The 16,982-nt window shown below is 36.7% G+C and overlaps 1 protein-coding gene across 5 annotated transcripts in view; it reads right to left on the reverse strand.

Moving 5' to 3' along the window:
• SLC35D4 (solute carrier family 35 member D4) overlaps positions 1 to 16,982 on the reverse strand; it is a 34,417-nt gene that overhangs the window by 2,446 nt on the left and 14,989 nt on the right. For 4 of the 5 annotated variants that reach the window (XM_087891336.1, XM_034429602.2, XM_034429601.2 and 1 more), the window contains 5 exons: positions 15,499 to 15,534; positions 14,883 to 14,917; positions 12,443 to 12,512; positions 9,979 to 10,072; positions 2,721 to 2,785 (listed from right to left, as the gene is read on the reverse strand). In XM_087891336.1, coding sequence (XP_087747462.1) covers positions 2,721 to 2,785; positions 9,979 to 10,072; positions 12,443 to 12,512; positions 14,883 to 14,917; positions 15,499 to 15,534 — 300 coding nt within the window. Of the gene's footprint in view, positions 1 to 2,720; positions 2,786 to 8,330; positions 8,467 to 9,978; positions 10,073 to 12,442; positions 12,513 to 14,882; positions 14,918 to 15,498; positions 15,535 to 16,982 lie in introns of those variants that run through there. The other variant, XM_034429603.3, reaches the window with a different exon arrangement.

The raw sequence follows: 16,982 nt of genomic DNA on the forward strand, positions 1-16,982 counted from the left end.
TTAAAACTCACAGTTGTATAATACTCTTAATTTAAAGGTGGATAGCCCTATGATTAATATATTTAAGACAGAACATTGTTTTCAGTGGCTTGAACCAACACACCCTGTACATGAGCAAAACCAACTTCTTCTCCATAGTGCTGTCAATAAGTCACAAATTCCCTCCTTTGTATTGCTCGCAGTACCAGGAATTTTCTTGAGGGGAGGCAATTTGCTCTCAAGAGAATGGAATTGTGCGGATTACCGGTAATCAAAATATAACTAAATATGTAGTTTATCTTTTCATATTTGTATGGGATAACCGTTAAAGTGCTGAAGGAAGATCGGGTGAACCTGAATTCAAATCCATTAACATGAGGATACCAATCATTTTCTCTCAGCCCACTCTACCTCACAGAGTTGTTTTGAGAAAATACAGTATGAGGGGAGGGGAAGGAATGCTACATACATCACCTTGAACTTCTGGTGAAATCTAGCAAATGCATAAGATACAATTAAGGACATCTTATCCTGCCCTTCTTTCCAAGGAATACTAAAGCTGCATATCCTTCTTTTAGGTTTATAATAATCTTGTGATATGTGTAGGCTGAGAGGAAGGAAAGAAAATCAACTAGTAAGCTTTGCTGCCCTGCAGGTAGGGCGCAATGACTCACCAATGTAAGCTTCTCCTGTGTTATCTTTTACTTCTATTTTATTTTTAAAGAGCATTTATAAATTATTTATTCACTAAATGGTTTTGGAAGGAAACATCCACAGCAGCTTGGGTGGGTCATTTGAATTTCCTATTGTCTTTCTGTAACACTGCCTATCATCCAGGGGTGTCACCTGCTCCAAAGATACTTCTCTAATTCGGGCTTCTCATATTCCGGTTCTGTATATGGCATTTCCTGTCCTGTATTAATGTGACCAACAGCATAAGCTGAACAAAGGATACCAGAGGTTCAAGAGATTCATCTTTTGTTTCTAGAAAAGTCAGCCCATGCATCATTCATCTTGAGCAAGAGCAACAGATGGCTTCAAGGCTATTCTCCCATTCCTCCCCCTCAAAATCAGCAAAATGCTGCCTCTGCTCTCTGTCTCTTCCAACGGTGCTATGTTACAGCCTTATATTTTAGTTCCCTGACTTGGTTTACAAAAAGAAAGACCCCAAAGCTGCTTTTGCAGCTATATCAATAAAGCAAATCTTTGTACAATGTATAAGCAGAAAGTCCTTTTTATATGGCAAACTAGCAAAGCTTCTGGATTTGGAGAGTATTATATACTCTTAGACTCTTAATTTCATTTATTTTGCAAATCATACAGACACCTTTGTTCCTGAAATATGATTTGTAAGATTGGTATTATATAAACAATACCATTCTTACACCGTAACATACTAAAATCGTTATTCATTATAAGCCAAGGATGTGGCTGTTTGGAAAAACATACTCTTGGATGTTGGGAGGGGCAATGGTGAGATCAAAGCCCATTAGAAACATCTTGTACTGGCCCACTTGGGAATAAGTCTTACTAAAGCTCAGCAAGGCATATTTTTTAATAAACATCATAAGCTTGTGGAGAAGAAAGCTTTCAGCTTCTATTGACTGAGGTAGAAATTAATGACCCTTCACAGGTTCATGAGCCATCTGAACATAAAGTGATTCCTTCTGCGTCAACCCATCGAGTCTAACAGAATAATTTATTTTACCCTTTATTATCTCTAGAAAAGAGTTCCACAGAGTCGTCATGGTGACTAATCAAAGCTTTTTCTCCATGGATTTAACCAATTTTCTGTTTAAGGTAGTACCTGTCATCTCATTGTGCAGAACTGTATTCCAAAAAGTAATTTTCTGTTGGTGAGGAAGTTCCTTTGCCTTGCCTTTGCTGTCATAACTACTAACAGTTATGGTTTATATCAAGAAAATTCTCTTTTTCTTTTTTCAATCTTTGTTTGTTTTGGTGTCTTCAAGTCAGTCTTGACTCCTGGAAACTACTTAGTTTTGCTGGAAAGAGTTCGGGAGTGGTTTGTGTTGCTTCTTTCCTAGGGCTGAAAGAGAGTCACTGGCCCAAGGTCACCTAGCTGGCTTTCTGCCTAAGGCAGGTCTAAAGCTCATGGTCTCCTAATTTCTAGTCTAGTATGTTAACCGTTAAACCAAACTGGCTTTCTTTTTCCATATCAGATATAATTTATGTGCTTTGATTGCTAAAAAGCCCTATTAAAATTAATGGGAATTATTCCCATGTAAGCAGGAGTACCCATGTATACTGGTTCATCAGTTCAGAGAAGACAAACAACACCACTTTAAACCTACAGCCATTCATTGGAGGTCCATTGTGACTCTTATCCTCTGAAGTGTCAGGATAGCTGGGGCAGCAGCAGGAGAAAAGGACAAGAAGTAAAGAGAGAAGACTAGGGAGGAATAGCTTGTCCATCTCTGGCCTATGAGATCAGTGGGTTTTCTTCGCTAAACAGCACAGCTTCCCTATTCCCTTCGGCAACCTAGTGGAGGCATACCACTGATACTTTTGGTACTTTTCATGAACCTTATTTGAAAGCAGGTCCTGTCATAATGTACAGCATCGGTTCAATACTTCTTTCTTTAGTTTTATAAAATGTACTTTCTCTGCAGCTTAACTGTGTGGTTTGGCAAAAATGATTCAAGTCGTAAGAAACTAAGGAAGATGGCTTAGAAATTCAAGGACATTTTAAATAACCACAACCTTCTGTGTAAAGTACATACCAGCAGGCAGTTGGTGCATTCACTGCAATTTCAAAGAAGAATGGAGATAGACCAGCTGTGATAACCTAGAAAGACAATAAAACGGAAAGCTGGTTGTTGCAATAATCTCCTTTTAATGAACCCCAAGAACTTACAAAGAGCTAGGGCAGAGGAGTACTGAGGATGTAGTCAAAAAAGTCAAGATGGCCACAATGGTACAATTGAAGATTAAATGTGGTAGATACCCTGTAGAAAAATTTGGAGGTTCCCTCAGAAGTTGTCTTTGACCTTAAGATAACCTGAGTCATCTTTTTGAGAAGAGAAAAAATCTGCCAACAGAAATCTTGTACTGAATGGTCCAATGAACTATAGTGTTGTTATTACAGGTGGTCTTCATTTGGAGAAGTATCTGAGTCATTAAGCAAAGTAGTCTCTAAATGAAACTGCAAATATGCTTACAATTTGACTTCAGTTTTCCTTTGCTTTACAGACCTGCATAGATTGTAATTGTGAGGATTGGTAAACTTATTTTTTCATTAGTGTTATAACTGACTGGTCCCTAAATAAGGTAGTGGCTAAACTAGAGCTGCCTGTATTATGATTTTGAGGAATGTACCATTTCAAAAGATGAGCCTCAAGTTTAAGAAATGTGTTCTAATAATCCAGCCAACCACAGGAACCAAGAAACTACTCTTCCAGATAACCAAGCAGTAATCCCTACCCTCCACCCCCAAGCTTGGTGATCTTTGACTGCTATGATCCCATGCTGTCAGTCCTGACAGAAAACTGAATTGCTACACTTCCGTCTTGGCTGTAGTGTATCTGGTACTGCAGCAAAGCTAGCACAGTATTTCTTTTACAACATGTGAAATGCTGAGCCAGTGGGAACTTTAGTTTCAACCCATCTCCCAGTTCCTGCAGTTGAGGCAATAGTTAACCTTCTTTCCTGCCCCCAACTTCAGTTTAGGATTTATCACAGGACCTTCCATTTCAAGGTAAGGAAGAAGAGAAAGCAAGCAGCAGTGGCAAGGCCTTTTCTAACCAGCTGTCTGTCTGTCAAAGGAAGGACAGAAATACCTGACAATTTCACTGTTGTCCCTGGAAAGTAATTGCTGTTGTAGTCCTGCACTCCTGCTGCAACAACAACAACAAAAAAAAAAACCCAGCATGGCTTAAGCCAGTGTTTCTCTCCCTCAGCAACTTCATGCTAAGGTGGGGGATTCTGGGAATCGAAGCCCGGCATCTTAAAGTCAATGAAGATGAGAAACACTGATTTCAACCGTTGTAAAAAGTGCCAAATTGCAAAAGTTGACAGGATATCTTTTCACCTTCACAATACCAGGAGCTTTGAGTAAGAAAGGTGCTTTTGAAACCGGCTGAGTTCTCCTCATGGCAACTACTTGGATTTCCTTTTACAAAGGCCAAATGTGCATAACCAGTACTGAAAATGTGTGTGCACGTGTTATAAATTTATTTAGTTTCCCTTTTGTGGAAGGATTTTTTAAAAACAGTCTCCAGGGCAGTGATGGAATGCCATTTTTTAAATTGTCTGCTTGTAAAGCATCTTGATTCCTGTCCCTTAGGAATGTAATTATATTTTTCAGAGTCTCTGGAATTTGGAATACAAGGGTGAAGGGAAGAAGACTGTCATGGCTCTGCAGCCACAATGTATTGGAGATACACAAAAAAGAGGCGGGAGGGCATATTAAAATAGCCAAAAAACTCAGGTCAGAAAATAGAACTAAATGGCCAGAATCTTGAATACTTTACAGAGCAACACTGCATTGTTTGAATGTAGTTTATTTCAAGCAGAGGGAGTAAGGGCTACCCACCCATTAGCCATTTTAAGATCCCTCTTATTGAATAGCTTCCATCATAGCTAATCACTACATATAAAAACTGTAAGAATGGGTTTTTTTCCCCCCACTGTCCCATTTTCCTTTTTCCATCATTTCTTGGAATCATTGAAAATAGAGACACTTGTGTTTTTAAACATTGATTTGTACACTCAATTTAAATCTAATATACTTTAAAATAATTAATCAACCAAAATTTGAATTCAAATTCACTTAAAAAAAATAATCTCCAGGGATCATAAAATAAATTATAATGGAGTGTATGTATTATTATTTTTTTAAGTGGATTTTGGTATCTGCTTCCTCATGCCTTTCTTCAGATTAATTTATAAGCATGAATTTCTGCAATTTTTGTATAAAGGGAAAAAAAAAACCAACTGCCAGAAGTTCAAAGTATAACAACTAAATCAGTCCTGGACATCATAGGCTTCAGCATTCTGATATGATGTGATTTTTGTATCAATAAACTATAATACATTTTCTCAATAATTAACTTTTGACCTAGTCCCCAAAGTCAGATTGCAAGCACTCTACATTAACTGAACCACCACCAAGTACAGTATCTTCCCTATTGAAATAATTTTCTCATACAGGCTTACATCCATATTCCCAGCAAAGTTCATGCAAAACTTTTTCTTGCAAATGAAGGTAAATAAATATATGTGTCCCAGGATAATGTCCTAGGATCCAATCTGAGTCGGTCACTGGGACCAAAGGTTTATTTTTCCAAGCTTTTGGGCTTGTGCTCATCATCCAATGTTCCCAAAAGCTTAGAAGAATAAGCCTTTGGTCCCAGTGACCAACTCAAATTGGGTCCTGAAAAACTTTTTCTCTATACCTTTAAGTCAATTACAGAGAATCTAATTTCTATTTTCTCTAGTCTTAATGAAGGGACAACATCTGTTTGATTTATGAGGAATTTATTTCCAAATGTATTCCAAGTAAGAAAATGTAATGATTCAAATTATCCTTCATGTTTATAAGGAACATCATCCTTATGAAAAACGTTATAATATTTTCTCCAATTTTTTGCATATCATGTCTGTGTATCAATTGCCTTACTCCCCAAGCATATGACAACTAACTTTGAAGATGCTATTTTCTCAGAAAAATTGTTTTTTCTGACAGGTTTTATAATGTTTTTTGTGAGCAATCATGGCTCCAATTACCTGCCAAATCCAAAGTGTTTCAAGTCTGTAATACAGCACTATCAATTTCACTACAGAAAACTCCTAAGGGAAGATTCAGAGGTGTAGGCTACAAGTAGAAAAAAACATATAAAATCAAGTTTTCTATTGGCCATGTAAAATTGACTACAACAGGCTAAATTGGACTGGCAGATAAAATTTAGATTAAAGTTAAAATTAAATTTAATGCTTAAAATTTATTAAAATTAATAAATTGTGAAATTAAAGTAAGGCACTTTGCCAAGGTAGAAACTAGAGGGGAAAAAGAAATTCTGAATTCTCTTTTCTCCAATTTACAGGTAGCATGAAAGGATTGGTTTCATTTTTAAAAAACTGTATCAAAGCAAGAATTATGTGTGCATGTTGTATATGTGTGCATACCTTGTAAACAGAAAATAGGCTTAAAGATATGCAGTTGCAACAAGCCTCTGACAAGCCTTTTGATAGCAAATACCACATCTGTGCCGTAGTTAGGTGTGAATGAGGAAAGAGTCCACATTAAGTCACCAATACTAACACTCAAAGCTTTTAATAAATAAAACACTGACAGATAAATTGATATTATTTAGCAATATTGAAATTACTTGGGAAGATAGTGGCACTTGGAGCAGCACAAGAAAACTGTATTTGCTTAGTTTCATTGCAAAAAATAACATTGCTGTTATTTTTATTTATTTTATATTTGTATAGCCACCCAACTCACATGAAAGTGACTTAGGGCAGGTTACAGCACTTGATTTAAAAAAAAAACCATTTACATTATGCCTCTATTGTGCATTAAAGATATTTATGCTTATTTTCCATTTCTATTTTAAATTCCAGACTGTTATTGAGATATTAAAAAGCAAAAAAAAAATGCTCCTAAGAACCAATTAAAAAAAACAAAACAAAATTAACAGCTTTGCTGATCCTGTTCCATTTGTCCCCAAAGCTATTTTTTTTAATTCTGTCACTTTTGCAGTATGTCTGCTGTTTCTCAGATGATGTAATGGAAAAGCAAAAGAAGAAAAGGAAAGAATAGGGGTTATGTTACGCTTCATTTTTCCACAAAAAGATTGGCAATGCTACTAGCTCTGTGTTTGAGAACTCTGATTCATCCATTTCTTGCCTAATTGTTCTTAAGGTCTTCCACTGCAAATCAACAGCTGGTCTAAATTTCTCCTGAGCCTGGGGCAGGCTTAAGATCTTGAGCTCTTCCTTCCCAGAACTGGGACCCTTCATAGGTTAAACGCCTGTAACATGGAACTGACTCACGTTTTCAAGGTGTTACCAGGCCTGTTTGTCATTTAGATATTACAGGCAGCTGTACCAACCAAGGTGGGTAAATACAGCTGGGATAAATTAATTTCAACTTTTTTAGCAGCCCAAGTTTCTGGTTCATGTATGCTAAGTCAGCTTGCTCAGCATAGTTGTTTTGTTTAATTTTATTTTGTGTTACTTCCCTCAGACAGCTATTTTTTTAACCAATCTGACTACTCCTGGCAGAGTCCTGGCAGCATTAAGAATTTCTCCAAGGACTCAAAGGAAACCTAACACGGACAGATATGACTGTGTTTTCCTTGCTCTGGCCCATTTTTATCCCATTATCTTCCCTGTCCCATAGCTTCTACTCACCTTACCAATACCTATTTCTTCCAACTAGTATTGTACCAAGAAACAGGTACAAATTATCAGATAAGATTTGGGACCAAGGACAAACCTGAAAACCAAGCTATCCTGAAAGAAACTCAAGGCCCAGGCCCAGATCTGGGCTGCGCGGTGCTTAGATCTGGCCCGCCGGGCCGCTCTGGAAACAGCGAAGGACTGGCCCGTGGTGCCTCTGCCAACAAAAATGGAGCTTGAGAGGCTGTGGGTGGCCCCTCCGAGCTCCATTTTCACTGGCATAGGATTGCAGGAGGCTGTTGCAGCTGAAAATGGAGCTCGGGAGCCTGTTTTTGCTGGTGGAACACTTGGGCCACCACAGGCACCCCCGACACAAGTGACATCGAGCTGGCCATGCCCACCACAGCCACACCCATTCCAGTCCCCCAAAATCAAATACAACCCTGATGCGGCCCTCAATGAAATCCTTGACACCCCTGCTTTAGGTTATTGCACTGAATAAGAATGGAAACTATACTTCTGACATAATACTATCTAATTTCAGTATCTTCTAAATCTGAACATTTGTCAACATTCAATCATTTGGCATTTGCAAATTATTCCTGGACCAATTGTTGTTATTTTTTCTCCTTTACTATCTTCATGAATCATTATTCAGCTTATACTGAAGACTATAAATAGCTTAAGAGAAAGACTAAATAAAAACCTTGGTTTGTCAAGTTGGGCACAGGAAAGTATTATACAGAGAATAATTTTTAATGATTAAGATTTTACAGATTCGGTAACTCGCTCATACTGTTTTATTAGGAAGCAGAAATAACATTTGAAATGGTAAAGAGGAAGACACATTACAAATAATGTAATAATGTTATGATTATGGGTAAGAAAAGAAATACTTTTCAGCATTTTATACAATAATCTGACATATAACCAGAAAGGAAGAACAATAGCTCCCATTGCTTGGTGTTGGAAAGGACAGGATTGCTATTTTACTGTTAATATTTATTATATTTCGATTCCGTTTGTCTTTCATCGTAGAGTTCATGGCATAAAACGAAGGTTCCTAACAGGTCTTCCAAACCAGCTTAGCTTCAGCAAAATCATAATGCCTTCAGATCATGTCTACAATGATTGACATGAATGAGAATGGCCAGTGTGAATGAACTGATTAAACTGCTCACAACTCTAATTTATACCAAGGTAAATGAGGCATGAAATATAGCCTGTATGACAGTCACCATATTCTTCCTTAGATTATTTTTCTATAGGTTTGAACTACAAATGCTCATTTTGATAGTTTTATTCTCATGAGAGAAATTGTACTTTTTAATGTATCAGCATTAAAAAAGAAATAGAATTATATCAAATACAAGCATTATCAACATTATTTTGAGGACTCTGCATCAATTTGAGTGCTGAATAATTAGTGCTGGATGCCTCAAAATTATTATCAAGTCATCTCTATGGAAACAAGCAGAAAGCCTACATTTATAGCTGCAACAAGTCTCTTGTATCAATACCCTCTATATGCTACATCCTCTTCAGGTATTAAAATTATATGAAAGTTGAATGTTGGCTTTGGGTATGCCTTAGGACCAATATTCATTATTATATTCATAGACCACAGTGACCTTTTCAAACATAGGTAAATGGAATCAGTTACTGTTGCCTTTATCTTTTTCTGTTATAATCATGGGGAATATTTATATTTGCATAAACCATTTTTGATTGAAGAAAATGTCAGGCAATCCTTGGAGAACAGCTATTTTTGTGGTCCCTGTATATTGTGCTCACAATAAGCTTGTCTGGATCATGAATGAACAAAAATCTATTCATTCCCCCACCAGAAAAATAAAAAAATCTGCTAGCCTTCTCCTCTACCATCAGTTCTTATGTTATCTCTGTGTGTATTTGATCACATTTGCTTAGGTGTTTGGGAGTAAAAATCTGAGAGGCAGCTATAGGAAAGTCATAATGAGGCAAGACTAATTACTAAAAAAAAACCCCTCAATATTCCTGTATATATCAGTTTTGTGATAACACGGCAGTAAATCTACATGCAGAAAAGCCACATGACAAAAAGTTAAGAGTCAATGTAGAGGATGAAGTTATAGTAGGGGCTTTCAATGTCCTTTAGTTTTATATGAAATTAAGTACTAAAATTGATTAAAGGGAGGGTGCAGTGAAAAATTCCATCTCCTCCCCCATGGTAATAAAAAAAAAAACACTATTCCCATTGGCTGCAGAAGTATGGCTGTGGTTTCCAATGTAATAATACCAGTTATGTTGTGGATTTCAAAGAAAACCTGTTTTTTGGCTTTGGGGGAAATGCTTAAAGAAGCATATGTTCTGTTCTATGAGACCTGAAAGAATTACCACAATATTTCAAAAATACATAAAGTATATTTGCGGAAGATCTATATATAGTTTAATGAAATCCGTGAAGGAGATGAAATTACATAGTGAGAAAAGACTGTCTTCTTTTTTATTGTTTTATTACATTATAGAAAACAAATAATAGCCAAATACAATGTTATTTATACAACAGGAACTATAATTTATTAATACTGTAATAACTAAATTAAAGACAATGCTCACTTAAACTTTTGAGTTATAGAATAGTCATCATCTTACCTTCGCTAAGAAATTCCAAGCTAAATATTGTCCTGAGGAGATGCTGTTTTTAAGTTTCATAGTATGTAAAGTCAGAAGAAATCCCAGAAATCCACTGTGGTGGGTAGTAGAAAAATGTATTAGTTGAGTTTTTGTGTTCAAATAAGATCCTTAAAAGACAAGTTAATGTTTTTTAGAGATAAGCAACAACAATCCTATGTTTCTATCACTTTTCCATCACATATGGAAAGCTTTAAAACAGCTTTCCCACCATGGTGTCCTCCAGATGTATTGGATATTATTTCCCAAAATTGATTATGGCAGCATGGTCTCTGGCACCATGTTAGGGAAAGATGCTTTAGATTTCATAAAGAATCCCATCAAGTAAGGCAGGACAAAGAATTTCCTGCATTCCTTCTCCCTTTGCAGGACCATTCCAATTCTGGAACAGATTGTGGTGGGAGAAATTAAGATACAAGGAGAATGTCCAATCAGCTCTTCTGTTTTGCTGGCAGCAGCATCCTAGTGACAGAACTTTGCTTAAAGATGCTTTATTTGGTTGGGAAAAGGATTCTGTAGAGAATACAGTAGTCTTCCCATCTTTAAACCATAGTTCAAATCTTATTCAGCTATTCAGTTCACTGGGAAATTTTACAGAGTCACTATTTTTCAGGAGACAATTCTTGAAATTTTAAAATCATGTCTTCTAAACCAGGGGCTCCCAAACCCTGGTCCAAGGCTTGGTACCAGTCTGCAGCCATTGGGAACCAGGCTGCACAAGCAGCAGGCGAGTGCATGAAACTGCCTTTGTGCAAGCGGTGCACACGCATCTGAAACCATCCCCTCCCTATCGCTGCCACCAATCTGCAGAGCTAGAAAGGTTGGGGACTGCTGCTCTAAAGCATCTCTCAATGGAAAAGGGCCAGAATACAAATGGTATGCTGCTATACTCAAAATAAAGGTAATCCTTGAATTACAATCACTTGTTCAGTGTGGAATGGGACAACTCGCCATAGCCAACTTACCATGGTCAATTTGCCATAGCCAATTTGCCGTGGCCAACTTGCCACAGCCAACTTGTTGCAAGACAACTTGTCATGGCCAACTCATTTTGGGACAACCTGCTGCGGGATAATTCAACAATTAAATTAAATTAAATTAAGATAATTAAAATATTATTTTAACTTTCACATTTGACAACCTTTCTTTAATGATTCTATTTGACTATTTCTTCGATATTAATGTAACTCTTGTCCTGTAGCGAGTTGTTCCATGGTGAGTTGGCCTGTGGTGAGTTGCCGTGGCAAATTATCATAGCATAGACCCTGTTCAATGATCATTCAAAATTACAATGGCACTAAATGAGTGATACATATGTCCTGTCTGCAGAGTTGTGGCTGTCACATTGTCTCAATGGTCACATGATTGCAATCCAGGCACTTGGTACCCAATTTGCAATTGCAACAGTGTAGTAAAGTACAGTCATTTCACAACTTCTGATATTCCCTGAGCAAAGTCAGTGGGAAAGCTGGCAGGTTGTTGGATGTTGCTCCCACTGCTTTTTCACCTGCCTGCACTCCATCAAGCCTGCTTCTGGCATCACCTGCAGTACCTGCAACCCACCTGCACTCAGAGCCTGTCTACAGTATCCCTCCCCACCCCACCAACAGCATTTGTGCACCCACTGGCCTGCTTGCCTGTGACTCTGGCTTCTTCCCTCTTAATGACTCACACAGTCCTAGGGTTATTCCAGCACCAGATCTGCAGGATTGCTATCATTAAGTGATGCAGTCACGTAACATTGCACTTTACAACCTACTGCTTAGCAACAGAAATTCTGGTCCCAGTTGCCATCAGGACAAATAAATCTATTTTTAACTCAAGAGGTAGCTGAAAAATGCCTCAAAAATGTCAGAGCTGGGCATTTTTAACTAACATTATTAATAACTGGTTCAAACTAGTAAGAATAACTTTTAGAAGCATGCTTCAACAAGACTGAATGAAGGGACAAAATGATTTAAAAATTAACATTTAGACTGCATCCTGTTGGGGGCAATATGCTGATTCTGTAAACCGCTTAGAGAGGGCTGTAAAGCAGTATATAAGTCCAAGTGCTATTGCTATTACTTCTGAATAGACACGTGTTGGGATTTTGGTCTAATTCACTTGAATGAACTTTTCCTGTGCTGGTGCCTTTTATGAGTGCTGCACTATAACTTGTATAATCCCCAGCAAATTGTTATACAGCCTTTTGCTGCAAATAATCCTATAGTTTATTCACATTATAATGTTTGGCATATTTTGAAGAAAACATTTGATTAAATTTCAGATTAGTATGATGCATCACTGTGGAGCAATAATTGAATGCTTTGATCATATTTGAGCCTAGAAAAAAAGAAGCACCTTTAAATAATAGCTCATCAAAAATATAATACTTTGTTTCCCACCCATATCATAAGGTCTGACTTGTAGCCTGAAAAGTTACCTGGCAAGGCAACTGCTGTGAAAGATGTAAAAGTACAGGAGTGGAAATTCCAAGGCACTGAAGAGATCACCTAAGAAATAAAATCATATTTTTAGTTTTTTAAAAAATTGGCACCAGTATTTGGTTGCTCTGTTGAAAAATGGACAGAAGAGAAGAACTCAACATTGTAAAACTGGAACTGAATGGCTTGTTCTTGGTTTTAACATGATTTTTATCACTTCAGTAATTTGCCACTGCTCTTACATTTCATTCTCTTTCTCATCAGTCTGAAATCAAGTTGTAAAAAAGGAAGAATGCCATTTAAGGAATTTGTTTCTACTTTAAAAGTGTTTGTATTTTCCATGGAAATTCATGAGCAAGACTCCCATTTATAATTATGGTCGTTCAGGGAGTAATTTGTTTTCCACTGACTATATTCATTCATTTTTGCTCCATATGATGCCATAGGAAATACTTGCAAGCAATGACTATTTCCTTCTATCACTTTGAATTGTTGTAAAGAGAAGAAGAAACTGCAAAGATAGGGAGGAAGAAGATACAAATAGGATTGCCATTTTAGGGTTTCATAAAGGAGGGACTTGTTAAGGTATATCTGAGAATACATTGCACAAGAGGTGTTCTTCAATAGCGTTGTATGTTAAATGTATTCTGTCTCCTAAAAATCAGAGATTTTTGTGCTCTTTGAAGAACACAGTAGTCATTGACATATGACCACAACTGAGCTCAAAATTTCCATTGCAAAGCAACACGGTTGTTAAGTGAGTTTTGTCTCATTTTATGACTTTTCTTGCCACAATTTTTAAGTGAATCACTGAAAGTTAAGTTAGTAACTCAATTGTTAAGTGAATCTAGCTTCCCCATTGACTTTGCTTCTCATGAGGTCGCAAAGGGGATTACATGACCGTGGGACAATGCAACCATCATAAATACATGCCAAGTGTCCACATTTGACCATGGGGATGCTGCAATGGTCGTAAGTGTGAAAAACAGTTATAAATCACTTTTTTCAGTGCCATAATTTCAAACAATCACTGAACAAATGGTTGTAAATTGAGTACTACTTGTAATCAGATTCCCTCAAGATTTACAAATTTCCACTATCTTTCCCTAAATAGCAGACAAGAAAATGTATTAGTCATAGGGGAAAATTAGGAATAAGTGTAAGAATTTATAGAAAAGTTTGATAGACAATAGAAGTCAATTTATTTTGCACCTGCCCATGTTTGTCATCTGGATAAATAAAGCCTTGCCCATTTTTTAAAAAAATTGCTGAAACAAAAGATTTCCAACTCTGTGTATCCCTTAAAATGGCCTGTCCTAATATTTGAGGGAATCTGGGACATGCAGATTCAATACATTTGGAGAGAAGGCCATGTCACAATAGCTAGCTTGTTTTGGATAACAGAATTGGAAGGAACTTTGGAGGTCTTCTAGTTGTTGGCTAAGAGCCATATCAATTGTAAACTAAAGACTTGTCTTTTTTCCCCATTTAATCATGTTCAGTTCTCTGAAACTGTCTGGACACCATGAAGTTTCCTTTTTTAGAAGTAATTTGCCATTGCCTGCTTCCTAAGGCTAAGAGAAAGTAGCTAATCCAAGGTTATCCAGCAGGCTGAGGTAACTGGTCCAAGGTTACCCTCCTGCCTAAGGAGGAACTAGAACTCATAGTTTCCCAGTTTGCACAAAATTTGAATGCTTTATATTCTACAAATGGTTTATTTCACAAACTTTGGAGATCAAAAATTAAAAAAACTAAATTCTGTTTTATAGTAGGCTAGAAGTAAAAGCACCTTACTGGCAAATCTGAACTCTCTCCTTTGTAGACCATCAACAGAAAGAAAGCTATGCTTTTGGCTTGAAATGATCTACATTGTTCCCAAAAACTCTTGATGATGAAGAAGTGCTCGGTATAAAAGAAAAGACTTGGAACTGCTGTTCTGCAGGCAGGCAAGAGCCATGCTAGAGAGCAACAAGAGCTGACACCACTGTCTGTAAGACCCTGAGGAGTGGAGCACACTAAATGTTGTAATCACAGTAGACAATTCTGATTCATAGGGTGAGCATTAAGTGTTATTTGTCAGTTGAGATGCAATCACGAACAATTCATTTTTTCAGACTCTCCTTCACATGAAGCTGCGCTGCAGTTTTTGGCCTCAGCATCAAACTGATGGTGCCCTCTAATGTGCACATATTCACAATATCTGCACAACATCTGCTATGCACGTGCAGCTCTCAAGTCATGCAATATCAGAGCATCTCTGGATTTGGCTTCAGGCTATTACTTTAAAAAGGAATAGAGTCCTGAGTGTGTAAAAATGATTCATATGTGTGGTTGGATACACACTCAAACTAAATTCCTAAATAGCATGCTTAAAGAAATAACATTATATCTGAAAAATTAACACATATATATCCCAATTATAATTATTGATATTTTTACCTGTTGGGTGAGATGCAAAAGCCAACATCACCACACTAGAAATAAAAGGTGTAATTATTAATTTTAATATGCCAGTAGATAACCCATTATTTATTACAATACATTTCTTTAATCTAAGACTCTTCCATAGACCATTCTCGATTCATCTAAAAATATTCTCAAGATGGCTGTAGACTCTTTTGACTATTTTCTGATCCATCTGGGTACGAGAATTCTATAAATACAGCATGGTTCTATATTTGTAAGTCTAAGATTGCAGATACCGACAGAAAGACATTTGTTACAAATATAAGCAGCATTCCTGAATGTTGACACAAAAATATCCTTTTTCTAGGTCCATTTGATTCGCAGTATAGATTCCATGGAATGCAGCACAATTGCTCTGGGCCATCACATTATATCACATTCAATTCAGAATCCACTACTTTTTTATAACTAGCTGATAATGTATACAAAAATTGCTTTGGTGTTTCCATCAAAAGCTAATTAATTTAAAAAATAACACTAAATAAGATGAATGAGCAATATGAATATAGTAGGTATTAACTTAATGTTCATACAGTTATGAAGAGATGGTAAACATTCCATGTTTTTTCTTAATCAAGATATAACGTACCTGAATGCATAGTTTATGTATTGTTGTTCAGAGATACTAAGGAGGGGGGAAAATAGTCAGTTACTTTAATGCCAGAACTCTGTCAAAACAATATTAATAATTCCTTAAATAATTAGATACACAAACATACACTTATGGTACTAACTTTTATTTGCTCTCAATTATGAGACTTCTTGAATCTGATTTAGGCGGGTTCTTTAATCTAACAGATACCCTGTTTTCCCATCCCCTGATAATAAGCCCAATTGGGCTTTTGAGTGCATGAGCTAAAATAAGCCTCCCTCGAAAATAAGCCCTCCCCAAAAATATTTAAATCAGAGCTGGAAATCAGGTAAGACAGCAAGAGGAATCCCATCTTGCTCCATGTGCCCCAAAATAATAAGACCTCCCCAAAAATAAGGCCAAGTGCTTATTTCGGGGTTCAAAACAATATAAGACAGGGTCTTATTTTCGGGGAAACACGGTACATGTTATTGACTATATCTTATGTGACATCTAGAGTTGTCTTGAAGATGAAAATGTTTCACCAAAATAGTTAAATACTCATGGTGGGTAGTTAACAAGAACTGGCAGAAGTTTAATCAAGCTGATCTTCCCATCATTTCTATGATAAGGTGACAGAAATTGCTAGAGTAGTGTTTCTAAAAAACTACAGATCAGGCTTTTCCACACATTTTTCACACTCTGATCTAAAACAAGTATTTTTTTCCCTTCATACTAGAAAGTGAGATGTTTAATTGGTCTATGGAATTAGAAAAAGATCGACATTGTTTTCAGAGGTTGTCTTCACTCAAAAATATAGCCATCTCTAAATTATGTATTTATATTTCAATTATATTTTCAGGGAGTAAACAAATTATTTATCAAGCCTGTCTTATCTCTGTACTCTCTGTTGCCACTGACTTTGGCTTGAGAGATGGACAACTAATCTGGATGAGCAGGATGCATCTGTTGAAAGTGTCCTCTTATTATGAGGTGTAAAGGAAAGAGCTTGATGGAGGGTGTTCTTTGTGTGGACTCCTCTATTTTGGAATAAGGTGTCTCCAGAAGCAAAGGTGACTCCCAAGCTCATTACCTGAAGGCAAATATAAATCTGGAATGTCTTTGGGTGGGGATTGGTTGTATGAAGTTAATGAAATCAGAGTGGCTATTACTGTTTTCCATCAAATTATATAGCATTTATTATGTTTTAGACCTGTACTCTGCCTGGCATCCCTCAGAACTGAGGCAATCAATACATTTTATACATAAATAAATCTACTTACACATTTTGTGCTCTAAAGTTTATTTAATTACCATAATGAATGGTAAGAATCTTCTACTGAGCAATGTTTCCATTCGTTATATCTATTGTTAATAATGCTATCCTTTCAAAACAGGTTTTTCTAGATGTGTTGGAACCACAAGTAACTTCCAAAATTTTCAACTACCACTGGATGGGTAAGGTAAGGTAAAGGAGTCCCTGCGGATTTTACTCTGCTAGT

Source organism: Pantherophis guttatus, chromosome 3, assembly GCF_059756535.1.
Source record: "Pantherophis guttatus breed Tessera chromosome 3, ASM5975653v1, whole genome shotgun sequence".
Taxonomy (NCBI): domain Eukaryota; kingdom Metazoa; phylum Chordata; class Lepidosauria; order Squamata; family Colubridae; genus Pantherophis; species Pantherophis guttatus.